Below are 16,960 nucleotides of genomic sequence, written 5' to 3' on the forward strand. Positions count from 1 at the left end.
CGAGAGCTTCGCAAGAACCGTGTCGGCATTGGTAATCATAACCGACACACTTGACCTTTGTTTTTTTTTGCTTCTTCGCCCATTTCCCCAGTGCACACAGCACACCTCGGGGTTCGGTCCCCTTTTAGCTGTGGAACTTCTCAATGTGCCGGGACAAGGTTTGGGGCGTCTTGAAGACGTTATAGCAGTAGGTGCAGATCAGCTTCGGCTGCACGTTGAAGGTGTTGTTCAGCGTGTTCGAGATGCCGAACAGGTTTTGCGTCTGGGCCAGCATGTTGGCCTGCAGCTCCGTCTTAATTCTATTGAAATTGCTCATCTTGTCCTGCGGAAAGAGAACGACGGGGATTTGGTTTTGTTACAATTTATGTAAGCTCAGTAGGAGGAAAAAACAAGGTTTTAAAAAGCAAGAAAGAACAGAAAATCACAAACACACAGGTGGACCGATGAAACACAGGAAGATGAAATAACAAGCCAAGCAACGAATCAACAGCATAAAAAAAAGCAAAACTGAAAACTTTATGCAAAAAGATCATTTAAGCAGTATATGAATGATCTTTTAAGCACAGTTTTTCTAGAAGAGCAGTTAAAGAAAACAAATAATTTAATAATCTTACAAAAACACAACAAGAAGAGAAGACAGAAGAAAGAAAGAAAGAAAGGGTCCCCCACATATAAACAAAAGCAGCGCACTATGTGAACTAATATGCAAACAAGCAGGAAAGAAAGGCAAAAAAACCCCTGGAGTGGGTGTGTTATTAAATTATTTCCGAAAGTAAATGAAACATAAGAAAAAGGTTAGCAAAATAAGATAAAACTATTTATTCGGATTTGCGCTTTACGTCAAGGTTTTGATCGATGTCGACTTTCATGGCCATGTCTGGTCGTTGCTGTAAGTGTAGTTGCTGCTGCTGTTGTTGCTGCTGCTGTTGATGTAGATGTTGTTGTTGCTGTTGTTGTTGCTGCTGCTGCTGCTGCTGATGTGATTGCACTTGTTGTTGCTGTTGGTTCAGCTGCTCGCTTATATTGAGCAAATCGGATACCTGCACCGCAAAGGGCGTGGAAAAAAAACAAACAAACAAAAAACCAGCATTATTTGTCTGATATGCCGCCATGAAAGGGCTGTGTAGCAAAACGGTAGGGACAGCGCAAACGAAAAAACAAGGTACGAATTACGTGCAAAGCGGGCATGCAAAACTAAAAAACGGGGACAAAAGCTAACCAACTCACGGATAGAACCTTTAGCTTGCCGTCCCCGTTGCCGTTGCCGTTCGCCAGCTGCTGGTTGGCCTGGTTGATCTGGTTCTGATATGACTGGAAGCTGGCATTCATCACCGAGGCGGCCGGATGCAGCTGCGAGTGCAGCAGATGCGGTGGCACCGACGGTGGCGGTGGCGTTTCGATCCCCCCGTTCAGTCCGTGCAGCCCGTGCTGGATCAGCTTCTTGTCGTCCACCGGCAGTGACAGTGGGAGGGCGATCGGTAACCCGTGCGCCATCCGCAAATGATTGCTCAACCCGTCCGCCGTGTCGAACGAATCGTTGCAGTTGTGATAGTGGCAGAAGTGCTTCGGCGCCTTGTTTCCGTCGGGCAGAGCGCCCAGCTTCTTGAGATCGACGGCGGGATGGTGCATCTGCATGTGCTTCGTGAGGTGGTTCTTCATGGTGAAACCTTCGCTGCAGCTAATCACCGGGCAGGTTAGGTATCTGGGAGTGTTGCGAAGAAAAAAAAAAACAGTACAAAAACTGATTAAGAACATTGGTTGTGGAAAGAGCTTCGTGTTCGGTTCCCCCGAAAAAGAAACCGGGAGATCCCTCTTTAATCGATTGCTGATGAAGTTGAAACTGCCGTACAACGACGAACACGAATCACGACGCAACGCAACGCTCGGGAAAGGCAACACCGCAGAGAAGCCGCCGGATCGAGTGGAAAACCGGCACGTCCGGGGGTGCCCCTATGCTGCCGCCGCCCCCGCCTAGCCTTCTTACCTCCCGTCGACGTGCCTCTGCACGTGCTTCTTCAACAGCACCTCGTCGTTAAATGTCATCGAGCACATGGTGCAGGCGTAATCGCCGTGCTGCTTCATGTGCAGCAGCAGGTGCGACTCTTGTATAAACTTTTCCTCACACTTGGTGCACGAGTAGCCGAAATTGGTCCCGTGAATTTTCATGTGCTGCTGCAGATGCGACTGCTGCTTGAACGACTTATCGGGGCACTGCGGACAGAAAAACCCTCTAGTCGAACTGTGGTTGGTAATTAAATGAAGGTTCAATTGAGTAACTTGGCTAAACTTGCGCGGACACTGGTTGCATACGTACAGGGTGGTTTTGTGGTGCGTTTTCATATGGTTGTTTAAGTTTGTGACCTGCAAATGGGGACAAAAGGAAGGGGGTCGTTGTATTACTGTGACTTCCGTCCACCACATTGGCTGGCTTCTCAAGGGCTTCTCCCTTACCTGAGCAAATGAGCGGCCACAGTTTGATTCTATACAAACGTACGGTCTTTCGCCCGTATGCAATCGTCGATGATTGTTCAGATTGGTAATCTACAGAGTAGTAGTGGGGGGTGAAATTAAGAACACAAAATTATATTTTAAATTCAGGTTCTGACCACGCCATCGTTTTCTATAAACGAACACTCACCTGAGTAAAGGCTTTTCCACAGTCGACGCACACGTATGGTCGTTCGTTGGTGTGAATGCGAACGTGGTTGCGCAGATTAGCTTGCTGGGTGAAACCTACCGAACATCCAAGCGTATCGTAAGCAATCTTGTTTTAATAAACATTAATCGAGTTGTTCCTACCTTTTTGGCAAAACTCGCACACATATTTCTTCTCCGCCGAGTGATTCCGGATGTGATTGAGCAGGGAGGTTTTCCGGCTGAAAGTCTTGTTGCAGATTGGGCAGCTTCCTTCCTCACCATCGAGCACTTCGTTCTGCAATCAAAGCAAGCACACGCATACAGATTAGCTAAACGATGTTTAACCAGGAAGATCCTTAACGGCCGTTCAAAACCTTCAAACCAAAACCGTTCAAAGCTTCTTACATCGATGGTCTGCAGAGTTGCCTCGAGATCGAAGTGTGCCTGTGACGAGGATAAAACCAATGGAAACGAATCACAAACAAGCTTTCGCACACAAATTGTTGCTTCACAACTTACCAGCTTCTTCGAGTTTGGATCCCCTTGATTGACCTGTTCGAGGGGGAGAAGATAGGATTCACGAAATAATAACGAACCAATTCAGGACCAACTCCGCGTGGCTGTGGGCACGCTGCCTGAAAAACTACTCACGGTATTGCCCAGCAGCACCGGCAGGTTGGAGCCGGTGGGTACCATCGTGGGACGGGAGCCATCGTAGAAGTTGGGCATCATCCCTTTGGAGATTCCTTTAAAACGTACACGATTCAATAAATACGGCCGTGTTCGGGCCAACGGGGGCGGCGTTCGCGGTGAGTACTGCAAAACGGAGACAGGAAAGAACCGAGATGCAATTCCGTGATTAATCTCGCTTGCACTACGCTGCCGTAGGAAAGGTGTGTTCTGTTTCTGAAAGCCCGTTGTTTCGTTTCGGGTTTGCTGCTATAAATATCTTCGCCCTCCCCCCTAGTTCCTTGGAGTGTGTGTGGCCACTCTCTCTTGTTCGCAACTGAAGCCGAGAACCATTTTCAGTGCCCGTGCCTGTCTGGCCCTGTCCATTTGCTACGCACTGGTTGTGAGTTTGTGTGGAATTACCTGCCGTGCCGTGCCTAGCAAAGCATTTTCGCTGCCGTCGAATTGTTGTTTTTGTGTGTTTTTTTTTTCTAGCGATGCAAGCGATTTGTTCTTAAGTAAACACAATTGTAATGAAAAAAATTGTTTGACAGTGGGCAAAGCGTATTTTACACCGATCGCTTTTTTTTCCTCTCTCTCTCTTTACTTTGGGATATTTTTTCTATGTTTAACGGGCTGTCAAAACGGCGCGGAGGGTTTTTTAGCTGCAGAATTTCATCGAAAATATCCCTCCGGCATTGGTGTGCGGTCTGAGCGTGCACGCTGCACCATGGTGTATGATAATGGTTTATTTATGATTTTTGAATTAATTATAAAGAGGAACTATTTTTTGTAGCTCATACTTAATTAGCACCACAAACACACGAAGGAAACATGTGTGAAAGTTCAACATGTTCTGATCTGATTTTCAGATATTATTTTTACGCAGCGCGATACTTGCTAGAGCACAGCCTCAGTCCAGACAAACGCACAGTGGGCACAGAAGGATGCGACAACGGCTAAACATTTTGAATTTTGAATCATTCATCATCGAAACGTGTTTGATGCGGGGTCGTGCTACAAAACCTATAAAGCTTCCAGGCATTGCTCTATTAAATGAGAATTGCGAATAGACTCGTTTAACGAACTCCGTGTTTAAAGTCACACGAACACAAAACAAAATTTGTGTTATTGAAAATTCTGTGAATTATTAAACGTGATAGTTTTGATTCAATCTTTGGGGCGGTTCCGTGGCAAAGTCGTTAATTTGTACGACTTAACAACATGCCCGACATGGGGTCAAGCCTAGAATTGATCGTTCGAAAGCCTGTATAGGCTGGGCTGGGCATGTTCGCATAGAACGTTACGCCAAGTAGAGTTTTGCTTCAAGTAAAAAAATGTAAGAACATGTTGAAACTATATATTACTATATTATATGCAATATTAAGGTTTTTGAATGACTAAAACTGAATTTGGTTGCCATTTCGAGAAAGAGGAGCATTAAGAAGCTTTCTTGATTATGTGAAACCACACTGCAATCAGACAACTCCAGGGCATATCAATATAGTTACACAAAAGACTGACGTTTCAGTTATAAATTACCCCTTTTGGAAAGTTTTCATAGATTCAAAGTTTGAATAAGTCAACCGACCACTTATTATATGTCATTCTACATAAATTTGGTTACAATATCTTCAAACCCTCGTTTCGTGTTCACACTATTGAAAATACTACAAAACTTGTTGTACATTAAAATGCTATTATTAAGCAATACGGCCTTTTTGGACCGTTCCTCCTGAATAAAAAAAATGCTATTACAATTCATCCATTTTGCACAGAGCATAAAGTGGTTCAGTTACTAAATAGACTATCTATCAATCCAATCTTAAGTCGAAAAACCTAAACCCAAAACAACTCCAAGGAACTTCCTGCCGATACGAAACTTTGCAACCGTTAGCACTCAGTGGGGTGGAAAGTAATAATGAAGCTGTAGACTGATGTTCCCCGTCGGAGGGTTTACGATACTTACCTTACCTTGCTTCAGCAAAAGAAGGAGTTGCAGATATAGAGTGTCAATGTCCATATAAGAGCATTCAATGTTCCTGTTGTCCTTTAAGTTAAAATTAAACAACCGTTTACGATTAGTATTGGAGCATTAGTATTGGAGAGAAAATCAAACCAATAGAAGAAAATCGGAGAAAACAAACGAAGGACGAACGAAACACACACAAAACAAAAAATAGGACGATAAACAGAAAAAGGTATTTTGTGAGAAATGCATGACGAATTAATAATTGTATGCGGAAATGAATTATGAAACCGAAAAAGCAAAACCATAGCAGGCTGCGTGCCGCGTGAGCATGGGCAAAGCGGAAGTGCCAAACCGTTGTTTAATAGAAACGTGCGCTGCCAGCAGCCAGCAACAACAAGTAGTTTCCAAAACAGTTTTCCGCCACCGGGAGCATGCAACACACACACACATATGTACGCGTGTCAGCCCCGCAAGGTGGGTGGGAGAGGGGAGGTTTGGGTTGTGTGTTATTTTGATAAACTTTGCCAATCCCCTCGGTATGCCGGTACCCCCAACATACATACATCCACACACTCACACACCGATACAGATGTTCGGATTTGCTGGAGCTGGAAAATACATAGCCTCTGCCAGGCTGCCGTCGGAGCACATGGTGCGCGCGCGAAAAACCCGACCCGACGCACGGCGCGCTCGTTCGGCATGGCAGTTTATGCTGCAAGCCACCGCGCGCGCCACCACCAACCCAAACCGGGGCCCGATATATAGCCGATCGTCCATCGGAAGGAAAAGCGCAATCCTATGTATGCATACACGCCTACATACACACACTGAGCATATGTGTGTGTATGTGCGCTACCAACACACGGAACACGCGCTAGTCCTGACTCTACGCCACCGTTCCTTGGCGCTGGCCGATTTGCGGAAGCTATTTCTGACTGGTTGCTTCTGGCGTATCATACGGCACGGGCTCGTTTTTGCGCACACCAAGCAGCAGGCTCCAGCAAACATTACGTTCATTGATGATTTCAATGCCTACTGCTGCTGGTGCAATCATCTGCTGTGGAAGTTTTTCCCCCGACACACGAACACGAACCTGTTGTCGATTGGGGGGGGGGGGGATGTTTTACTGTTTTGGGACATTAGTGACGCTAGGACGGTTGAAAGCGTGACTGCAGCGTGTGTGTATTAAGGTCCGAATGATGGCGATCTGTGTAAGTGTATTTATTATTAGTTTTTAGTTCAATTTCTAACATATTTAGTTCCTTTTTCAAGTGTCCAATCAACCGTAGAAGATAAAAAAGCACACATACACACACTAACACACCTATTCCTCCGTTCATTGACTGCAGTTTTCTCCACAAAGCACAAAGCATTGCATTGGTAGTGTTGTTTAATGAAAAATTTGCTCACTTTTAGCTCTCCTTCTGCGTGGGGGGCAAGCAAACATAAAAAAAACACACACACACACACACAAACACAAAAAGACACTTTACGTGCCGCCGTTTTAAGACACCCCTTTGCTCCACGTGTCCGAAAGTGAAGACTCTCTCCTCCTGTGTCCCACACACACACACACACACACACACCTGTGCCGCTGTATACTTTCCACAAGTAAGAGTTCCGAGTGTTCCGAGATGAACATGGCGCCACATAGCCGCCTTTTACTGCGATGCCACCACGTTTTGCGTCTTGGACCCTTCTCCCACTTTCCTTCACTTTCCTAATGAAAAAGGAATCCCGACCCGAGCACCGTTGCTCCTTTGCCGTACCGTTTTTTTGGGGTAAAAGATGTTGTGCCGAAGGGAGGGAAAGGGGAAGAATAAGAAGTGAGAAAACCCGGTGGTGTGGGGGAGGGAGGATAGCGGGTGTGTTGGGTCTGCAGTTATCATATGACGGTTGTTTAAATGAAGGTTGTTTAACTTTTTTTCCACGCTCCTGGCAAGTGGTTCGCTCTTCATTGTTGCGCAAGTGAGCGAGACAGGGCATATAATGTGCCCATGTGGGGAGTGTGGGGATAGGGGAGTTGGAATAGAAGAGTTTTTCCACCACCACCATCACCACCATCACCCGGCACCGGCACAGGGGAGAAGAATTAAACACGAACCACGGAATGTATGTAATGAATCGGGGCACGGGATGTGTTTTGTAATGTTCCGTTGCGGCTCTCCGGCGAGCGGTTGGGCTTTTTGAGTGTTTGCGGGTGTTTTGCCGTGAGCACACACACACACACACACACACACACACACACACACACACACACACACACACACACACACACACACACGATTTATTGTCCATAAAGTACGGCATTGGTTTGATGGCACACAGGAATTTTGAGATTATTCTTTTGTTACTCCAGTTCGTTTACGATTAACATTGCTTAACATAGTTCTCACACGTTTATAACTCATTGGAATGTATGATAAGATAAGGAAAAAATACAAATATTTTTATAACTGAAACACACAATTTCACAAAAAATAAAAAAATACACACACAATGAAACAAACGCATGCAAATAAGTGCATTTAGATACCCAAAAAGAAGAGCTATTCGATCACGGCAAGCTTCCGGCTAGTCAATCACAGGCAAATTGCACCGTAGAGTAATCACTTTTTAATCGGTCTGTTATTAAGATTTCCCAGCACTCTTTCAGCCTCTTTCACTCCCCTGTTGGCTTCCTTGCGCCCGAATCTCGCGCGCGCACTCGAGTCGCAACGGCGCGACGGTAGACCGATTTGTATTAATTATTAAAACACCTCTAAACGTTGGATAATTGAAAAACTTTTGCCACTGCACTCGGGTCACAAGCTTTCGAAGGGGGATGGAGAAATTTGCTCCCCACCCAATAGCCCAATAGCGCGCGCGCCGAACCAACTTCTTCGGTCACCGAGAAAGCGCGTTCAACTGACTGACCGACTCAAGACGCAGTGCTGTTGCTGGTGCTGCTGGTGCTAGTGCTGCTGCCTGTACTACCGCTGCTGGCAAATTGAATAATAAGACTGAGAATTCATCAAAATTTTAAAAATCTTCCAACCTGTACCACCGACACCGACCCGAGAGTGCGCGCGCGACCCGACCGGGGCGCCTGCGAGGGTGGCCCCGAAATTCACCAAGACACACGCCGAAAATGCCGAAAATGCCCTCCCTATCGCATTCCCTTCCCCGCCTTCGCTCGCACACACACACAGAAACGCGCCTTTACAACACAGCGCAGGAAGCGCGTCCCGCACACACTCCCACACCATTCATTTCCCTGCACCGGTGGGGGAAGGACAACCCTTGGGTCGACGATCGTCGTCGTCGTCGTCGTCCTGAGGAAAACCCATTCGGTGCAAGAGGCAGGACGGCTTTTAAAACGGGTGGGTGAGCTGGCAAATGGAGGGTGGCGAGCGACGCGCAAAAGCGTTGTATATATCACCATTAGCGTCGTCTTCTTATTTACTTAAGACGCATACCGTGAAGATAGCGAACCCGGTGAGAGACAGAGCGAAGCAATACAAAACAAAAAAACTCGTGCCTGTCCCGGGAGAAAAACAAAAGCAAAAGCGATCCAAGAAGGCTAGCACGCGACCAGTGGGCTGAACAGCAGAAGGGGGGGGGGGGGGGAGGGTGAAAGGGGGTGGTTTATGGGGTGATCTGGCGAGGGTGCGAGGTTGCAAGAACCGTACGAAAATGATGAAAGGGGAAGGAAAAGCAGCAACAACAACAACAACAACAATAATGCACACACACACACACATACAATTTTCTTATTCCGTTGTATGGTGTTGCCGTGCAGCATCTCCTCCCTGTCCACTGGAAATTACTTTTTTCCACCCCTTTTCGGAAGGGTTGTTTCCCTTCCTAACTCTTTCGCAATAATTCCTTGGCCAGTCGATGCAAGGAGTAGAGGTTTAAAATAAAAAAAGAAATACACACACACAGTCATACAGAATCTTTTAATTTCCCTGCATGTTTGGTGTTCCAACCCCTTTCGGCTCGTTTTTTTTCTTCTAATTTTCATTTTTATATTTGTTTTCCTCCCTTTGCTACAGTTTTCTTTTTCTCCCTCTCTCTATCTCTCTCTCTCTCTCTCTCTCTCTCTCTATCCAATAATCTTACATTCTTACACGGCTGTAGCAGTAAACAATTTTCACACTTTACGGGCACGTTCGTCCACAAAATGGCCCAACGGTGTGTGTGTGTGTGTGTGTGCGTCGCGGATCAGGCGCCTCCATGGCGGGCGGCCCTCCGGCGGGCTGATGCGCCAAAAACGAGCGTAATAAAAATATATACATGACAAAACCACCTCCCAACCGTCCATCGCTTCCTCCCTTTTCACCCTTTTTTACGTAAAGATTTCCTTCTTGCCTTGAAGCCCCCAGGATAGCGAGTGGAATGGTGAGGGACGCACAAAGGAGAAGCAGTAGGAGTAGGAGGAACAATCCGTCCAGCCAAATACCATAATATTCCGCCCGAGCAAACAGTGGCGGCTGTGAGTGTGAGAATAGGGAGCAGTAATAATAATTTAAAAAAAAAATACACCCCTCAAACTCACACACAAACACACTGAACTGCACGATCTCCAAAAAAAAAAAAAACACACGCACACAATCGAAGAAAGCCACCGCCACCGTAAGGCAGAGGTGGCCATCGTCGCTCCTTGCAGGGCGAAGGAGGCCGCGCTTCGAAGAAAACAGCGTTGCTGTTTGCGAGGGGGTAAAAAGGACTCAAGCAACAAAGCTGTATGCGAAAGAGAGAGAGAGAGAGATAGCACGAGAAAGCAATAGTGCGATAGAGAGCAAGACGAAAGGCGTTTAAAAAGGAAACGTCTCTCTCTCTCGTTCGTTCTTCTCGAGAAGCGGAGCTCGCTTTTCTTCGCTGCTCGCCCTTAACTTCTTCCACCCCAATGCCTCCCTCCTCTCCCAACCTCTACTGACCTATCCCTTTTTCTTCACACTTTCAATCGTCCGTCTCGTTCGCTCCCTTTGCATCTATCCTCTTTTAAAACAAAATCGTCCAACCGTCTTTCGCCTCCGCTGGTTTGGTCGAATTGGCACGTTTTTTTTTGTGTGTGCTCATCTTTTGCTTCTTTCAAGCACACGGAAGGCGACTAAAGTGTGGATAGGGGAGGGGGGGGGGGGGAGTTGAGAATGGTGGAGGTGAATGGCGGGGAACAACACTCCCTTATCGTGAAAACAAAAGTGACTATAAATTTTTCGCCCCCGAAAAAGGGAAAGGAGACCTATCTTTGGCACCGTCTACATCAGTGTGTGTGTGTGTGTGTGTGCGCCTTTTGAGTAGGGGTGAAGACACAGAAGCAAAACAAAAAAAAAACAGTAACAGGAGGGAAAAATATAAAATGAAATAGCACAAGAAAACGAGACCTCGATGCTGGGGGAGGCGGTGAAAAAATAAAACATAAAAAAAATATATATATATGCGCACTCCACCGCCATGCTGGCCGCCATTTGCTGCTGGGAAATAGGGGTGGGAAGTGAGCGAATTTGGGGTGGGTTTTTGGCAGAAACGGGTGGAAGGGGCCAGAAGGAAGAAGGAATAAAAAAAAAACAAAAAAAAAAACGCCACGCAAACACCGACACCGGCCCACGGAATCGACCAACCACACGGGAGCTGCGAGGTGCGTAGGATTTTACGTATTCTTTTTTTGTTCACCCTCTTGTTCTATCTCTCTCGCGCTCACGCGCTGCTTTCGGTGGTTCGGTGGCGTGCGGCGCGAAGGGCTGAAATTGAAGAAGCGAAATAAAACCGATAGGGCGACCGGAGAAGAGAATTATTAACGAACTTGGTACGAAACAACAATAAAAAAAAGGAAAACTCAACACATACACACACACACACACACGCACAGCGAACGACACTGGTATAGGGGTGGTGGTATAGGGTGGGTGCTGTTTTCTTCGCTTGCAGCGCAGCACGGCGTCGGGCCAGAGAGGGAGGAGACCTTCTGTCCTGTGCGTGTTGCGTTGGTAGTGGTCGCTTGGGATGCTGACGGAGGGGAGGGAGGAAGAGGTGAAGAGGAAGGAGGGCGGTTATTATCTCGGACGATGGCTTGGCGGAAAAAAAGAAAATGGAAGTTTTCTTTGCCGAATGCGTCAGGCTCGCGGCAACAGAGATGAACCCGCGTTTTCGCGGATGGAAATAAATCACCATCACTGGAGGGGTGGGTGAAGGAGAGGGGGAGTGGGGGGGGGAGGAGGATTGAGGAAAAAACTGAATAATATGAAAATGATGCCCACTCGCTCCCCTTATTTTTATCTTCCAAGGTACTAATCAACCACCCGCTCCCCTTCCCTCCTCAACCACCCATCATCCTTCCTCTGGCAGCCATCATCTTTTCCACTCGCCCGCTACACAGCCTGCTGCTGTTTTCCCTTTTTTCCTCTGCCCATCAATCCGTTCCTGTTTTTTCCGTTATTATTTAAAAAAGAAGAACAAACGACGAACCCCCTACTGCTATCCCTTTCCCCCCCCCCCCCCCCGACCTTCTTTTTGTTCTTCTCTCCCCCCACCCCTCCCACCTCCCCTCATGGCCACCAAAGTTAAGACGAATTCGAGTTTGGGATTGTTTTTCCGGGCGCTTCACTGTTTCGCACGGGGTGGCGGCCTTCGCCTTCGCCATTAATTTACCCCGCCTCGCTGACTCCTTCTCCTTTCATCTTTCCTCTTCCTTCTTTTTTTTGTCGTTATTGCTGTGGCAGGGCTATCATCAACCCAAAGGAAACAAAGAACGGCTCCATCTTGGGGGGGAGGGGGGGGCAGCAGCAACAACGCAAAGTACGGCTTCTTTTCTTTGCCAAACGGCGAAACTCTTTCGCCATTGGAGGGATGATTTTGCTTTTCCTCGAGCCCCACTTATTGCTCCGCCAGTTTGTTGGACTTTGGCGGTACCTTTTTTTTTGTTTTGTTTCGGTTCGTTCGCGAACATTTCTTGGCCATTTTTTGCTTGTGTTTTGTTTTGTTTTTGTATGTGTGTGTGTGTGTGTGTGTGTGTGTGTGTGTGTGTGTGTATTGTGCTGTGCGTTGGTGCGATCTGCGTCCTTCACTGGATGGCCTACTCTAGATGGATGCTGGGGATGCTCTCTTTCTCTCTAACTCTCGCTCTCTTTTGTTCTCTTTTGCTCTATGGCGAGTAGTGGTTTTCTTTTTCACTTGCTCTTGTTTTTTTTTCTTCTTCAACCCTTTCACATCCCAACCAACCAACTCACCACATTCGCTGGTCCACTCTCTGGCCTCGGGTTTGCTTGCTTCGACTCGTCTTCGGCGGTTCCGTCTTGAAATGGAAATGAGTTTTTTGTTTTCGCTGTTGTTGTTGTTGTTGTTTCTTTCATCAAGTTAGCCTTGCTCTTGCCCATCGTACCCCTGCCCTCCCACAATCACCCAGCCCAGCCAGCCGGAGGCGTTGTTATCAATTTAAATGTCCAGGCCGTCGTTATCTCTGTATATTGAAAATGGTACCTATATGCTCCAGTTTCTTTAGCGCAACCGTTTCTTTTTCATTTTGTTTTTTTTTTCTTCTTTTCCGTCCAGCTACGGGCTATGTGCTATTGTGGGCTACGCTACGGTAGTGTCTGTGTGGTTGTGTGGTTCACAGTTTTCACTTTCTTTTCCCCGGCCAGTATATAAGCGGAACACAGGGTTTGCGCGCAACGATGGGTTAGGGTGGCACAGGGCAGAAAGAAAAGTCTTTTCCGAAGGTTGATGATGGCCACTTCAGCAGGATAGCCGCACCAGACACACAGACACAAAGACACACACACACACACACACTTGCAAACCGGCTTCCATCGTAGCTGGCCCTTGGGCTATCACAGTTCAGTGTAAAAAAAACCCACCCACCACCTCCGCAGGGGGTTTCTTCAGCACATCGATCATCGAACGTGCGCTGGTGTGGTGCGCTGGTTGGAGGGGCACATTTCGATTACAGACGATTATCGTCTCTGTGTCGTCGGGAGAGTTCTTTTTCTTCCGGCCCTCCTGATAAGTTTGAGATATTACGTCAGTGGAAGGAGCGGAACCCTTTTTTTTTTGCTTTTACTTTGCGAGGCTTTATGTAAACAAATGAGAGAAGGGCAAAAAACTGAACAATAAAACGAAGAAAATGCAAATTATACAAAAGTAAATAAGGAAAGTTGTGACGTAAAAATAAAACAAAACGAATTGATGTAGCTTCAAATCATAATATAACGTATATTTCTGATTGAAAAAAGTATATACAAAAGATAATTATATTCACGTAAAATACAATTGAATTAAAATTAACATAAATAAAATGATTAATAACATAAATATAGTTAATAACTCGTTTTAGTAACGCATCGCAATCACTATTTCTTCGTGTCGCAACACTAAATTTTCTTCACCAGATAGTCTTCTTCAAATGTATACATTTTTGTTGCCAATTTCTTTTTCAGTTTAAATTAATATTTTTTGGTTAAACAATACGGCAGAAGCTGTTCCTTCTGAATAAAAAAAAAAAACTATTAATTTTTAATAACTAATAGTTGAAGAGTACCAAGTGAAGGTATTCGTTGTCTACGCTAGCAGAGCCTTATTTTTAATTAATTCTTTTGAGATCATTTTCGCATTAAACTTTGGTAAAATGTAGGCTTAATACGTGAGAAATGAAACGAAACCTTTTTTGTACAAGGCGAAAAGATGTTAATACTTAAGGTTAAGTAGGAAATATACTTTTTAGATTAATGTGTAACTATAAAATGTAGCAATTGACTAATTAAAGGAAAAACAGACGGTACTTCTGACGGTAACAGACGGTAAGGGAGTATGATATTTTGGTAATATATATTTCTTTTAAAATATCCTGATTTGTTATGTATAATGGTGAATTGAAAGGTAACCAAATGAAAGGTAATTTAGTATTCTTATTGATATATATTATGTTGTATCAAACCAATATTAAATAGATATAAATAATATTTTTTGTTATTTTCTTAACGAACTTGGAACAAAACAACAAATGTTGCAAACAAACAATAATATAAAAATGATTAGATACGGATAAAACGTCTAGAAGAAGTTTCATTTGGCTGAAAATTTAGTTTATTCATTGAGCAATTAAATTACCTATTGTTTGATGCATTATTCGTAATATTTAAGCAGTTATGTATAAAAAATGTGTTAAAAATTAACAACAAAAAATTCTTTGAAATATTCACGACGTAATACATCTAATCAATGTTTCGTATCAAAATCTTACTGTTGGTCGTGTATTATTTAAGATAATTTTTCTATTTTTTGCGTAGAAATGCCGAAAAACAGGAATATTTTACACAACAAATGTTCATTTTAAATAAACACAAAACACTAACATCAAATCTCCTTTCCACTTAAATTCCTAGCTAATGTAGCTTCTTTTAAACAACACCACCGCAGAGATATGAAAAAAACAAAAACTGTTCGGGCGCGCGGTGCACAACATTAAACACGCTCCTCCGTTTGCAAACAGTTCCGACATTTGCAGCACGTATTCAAACAAACCAAACCAAAAGTGGTGCGTTGTTTAAATTTTTCCTGCGTTTAACGTAGCGAACGCTATGTTCTGGCTTCAACAATCGCACAAGTCACTAATCGCACGCACGCGGGGGATACAGCACCACGCGTAGAGGCAAGGGAAGACGGTAAAGTCATTAAACAATAAACACACGTTCACACAAATAATTGTAGCAATAATTTACAGAAACCAAGCAATATTGTTGTAATATAGATTTAAACAACGCAAAGACACACAAACACAAGCAGTTCAGGCAGGGAACAGAATATTTAAAAAAAACACACACACACATTCAGAAAAAGTGTAAGATTTACTATTTCTAGCTGTCGTCGGTGATCGTCGTCGATCATTTGCGGATCGTTCCGAGATGAAAAATCGAGGTTTTCTTGTTCAAACAAATTTGAAGTAACTGGAATCTTAGGAGCCTGTGGAGTTTTCGCTATTACACTGCTACTCGATTGTCACCGTTCCGCATTGCACTTTACACGGATGCATTTGCGTACCCAGCAGAACCTTGAGGAAGCTAAAGAACGCGTCCTACCTTTTGCCACCGTTCGAGTGGACTAATTTCCGCACGCTGACCTTCAGAGGCTTCTTGTTGTCGTGCACGACATGCCGCCTGACCACGACACACATGGAATGGACCGACCGACACACACACACACACACGATGAAACGATACAGTGGTGTGTTGCAGAGGGCAACGGGCGGAGCCGGTTTGAAGGTCCAGCATAAGGGTTTACACTTCGAATTTCGCTTATGTAAATCGGTCTAACCACAGCGGATCCCGAAGGGTCACCCCTTTCCAATGCGCTCTCTCTCTCTCTCTCTCTCTCGCTCTGTGTTTGTGTCGTGTATCAGGCAACCGAGCCGCATGGAACGCACAAGGGGGAAGTACTACGCAAGGGGTGTTAGCGCGTCGGGGCCAGCACGCGGTATAGATGCAGCGCGCAAATGGAAATGCATCTCACCCTTGCAGTCGTGACGATGGTGCGCGTCGTTTACGCTGTCCTCGAGCGGTGTGTGTGTGTCCCTTTCTGCTTTTGCACGCCCGCCAACCCACCACCGAGGGAGGGTGTTGGTGTTGTTGCATCGTTCGTTCGTTCGGCGGTCGCAAATGAGCTCGAAATGGCGGCCGTATGCGTACACGCAAACCGAGCGCAATGGCGGACCCGGGCGGGTGGGATGATGAGCTCTCTCACTGGTGTGTGCATGGTGCATCATTTCCGTGAAGCAATCCCGATGCACCGTTGCACCGCCACGTTGAGTGCAGTGCTGTGCAGGCTCGAGAGAAAAGAATAGAAATGCAAGCAAAAAACCTCACAGGGTAGGGGGGGGGGGGGGGGGGTTTGCTGCGAAAAGTCAAAACAAAACCGCCCGCCGACGTTGTTTTAAACAAGCGCCATTTGCCGGATGTCGTTGGCCGTTCGCGAGGATGCTGCTGCTGATTTCGCATACTTTCGGTGGGTTTGGAAAGTTGTTTAAATTTCAAAAGCCTCACCAAAGCGAGGTACGATGGCGACGGGTGCTTCGGTATGCTAATGCAGAAAGGTGAATAGATTGTGTGCAGTTTGCAGGCTTTGATGATATGGGCAGTAACTTCGTTTCCTTCGGTTGCGTTTCAGTGGCGTACAGGGACGGTGGTGTAAAGGGACATACGGAATGTGGCGTTTAGAAGGCAGAAGCATTGGCTGTAATCACAATTGAAATGGCAATCTAATGCTCAAATAAACGCATAGCATGTTTTTAACTTCGTTTTATCACAAAAATCATCCCGATTTGTGCTTTCATGGCTTGGGCAACTCTTTTGTCAATTATAACAAAAATATCTTATTTGTTGTACCTATTTAAGAGAGAGTAGAGTAGTAGTAGAGATGTTTGTTGTGGATAGAAAGAAAAAAAATACATTTATAATCGAACGTTCTTTAACATTGGGTACGCAATGTGCTCTCCTCAATAATCCGGATTTTTTATAGCATAGCTGAGTTGAATATATGTTGTTTGCTGATTTTAAATCCGAGTATATGGGAAAAGTGCAAAAAAAACCCATGCAATTTTAGACTTAACCTAAACACAAATATATCTAACCTATTTCTTAACCTACACCTATTTAAGAGAATTATCGGTGGTTCGATGGATAAATGATAATGTGCATGACCTCCAAACCG

General features: G+C 45.3%; 1 protein-coding gene across 7 annotated transcripts; it reads right to left on the reverse strand.

Moving 5' to 3' along the window:
- Positions 1-110: 110 nt before the first annotated feature.
- Positions 111-15,371, reverse strand: LOC120952698 (gastrula zinc finger protein XlCGF26.1). 7 transcript variants are annotated; one of them, XM_040372159.2, is made up of 13 exons: positions 15,107-15,371; positions 5,281-5,356; positions 3,289-3,383; positions 3,157-3,189; positions 3,043-3,081; positions 2,800-2,932; positions 2,639-2,733; positions 2,452-2,541; positions 2,315-2,361; positions 1,985-2,239; positions 1,228-1,702; positions 840-1,040; positions 111-322 (listed from the first exon to the last, which is right to left on the reverse strand). In XM_040372159.2, the coding sequence occupies exons 1-13, from the start codon at positions 15,140-15,142 to the stop codon at positions 125-127; spliced, it is 1,773 nt and encodes a 590-aa protein (XP_040228093.1). In that variant the 5' UTR covers positions 15,143-15,371; the 3' UTR covers positions 111-124. The 7 variants fall into 7 exon arrangements, with proteins under 7 accessions (XP_040228093.1, XP_049461968.1, XP_040228091.1 ...); XM_049606011.1 differs by lacking the exon at positions 1,985-2,239; XM_040372157.2 differs by having other exon boundaries at positions 1,237-1,702; positions 1,985-2,361; positions 15,107-15,369.
- Between the last annotated feature and the right edge of the window lie 1,589 nt (positions 15,372-16,960).

The sequence above is a fragment of the Anopheles coluzzii genome, chromosome 2 (assembly GCF_943734685.1).
Source record: "Anopheles coluzzii chromosome 2, AcolN3, whole genome shotgun sequence".
In the NCBI taxonomy this organism is placed as follows: Eukaryota; Metazoa; Arthropoda; class Insecta; order Diptera; family Culicidae; genus Anopheles; species Anopheles coluzzii.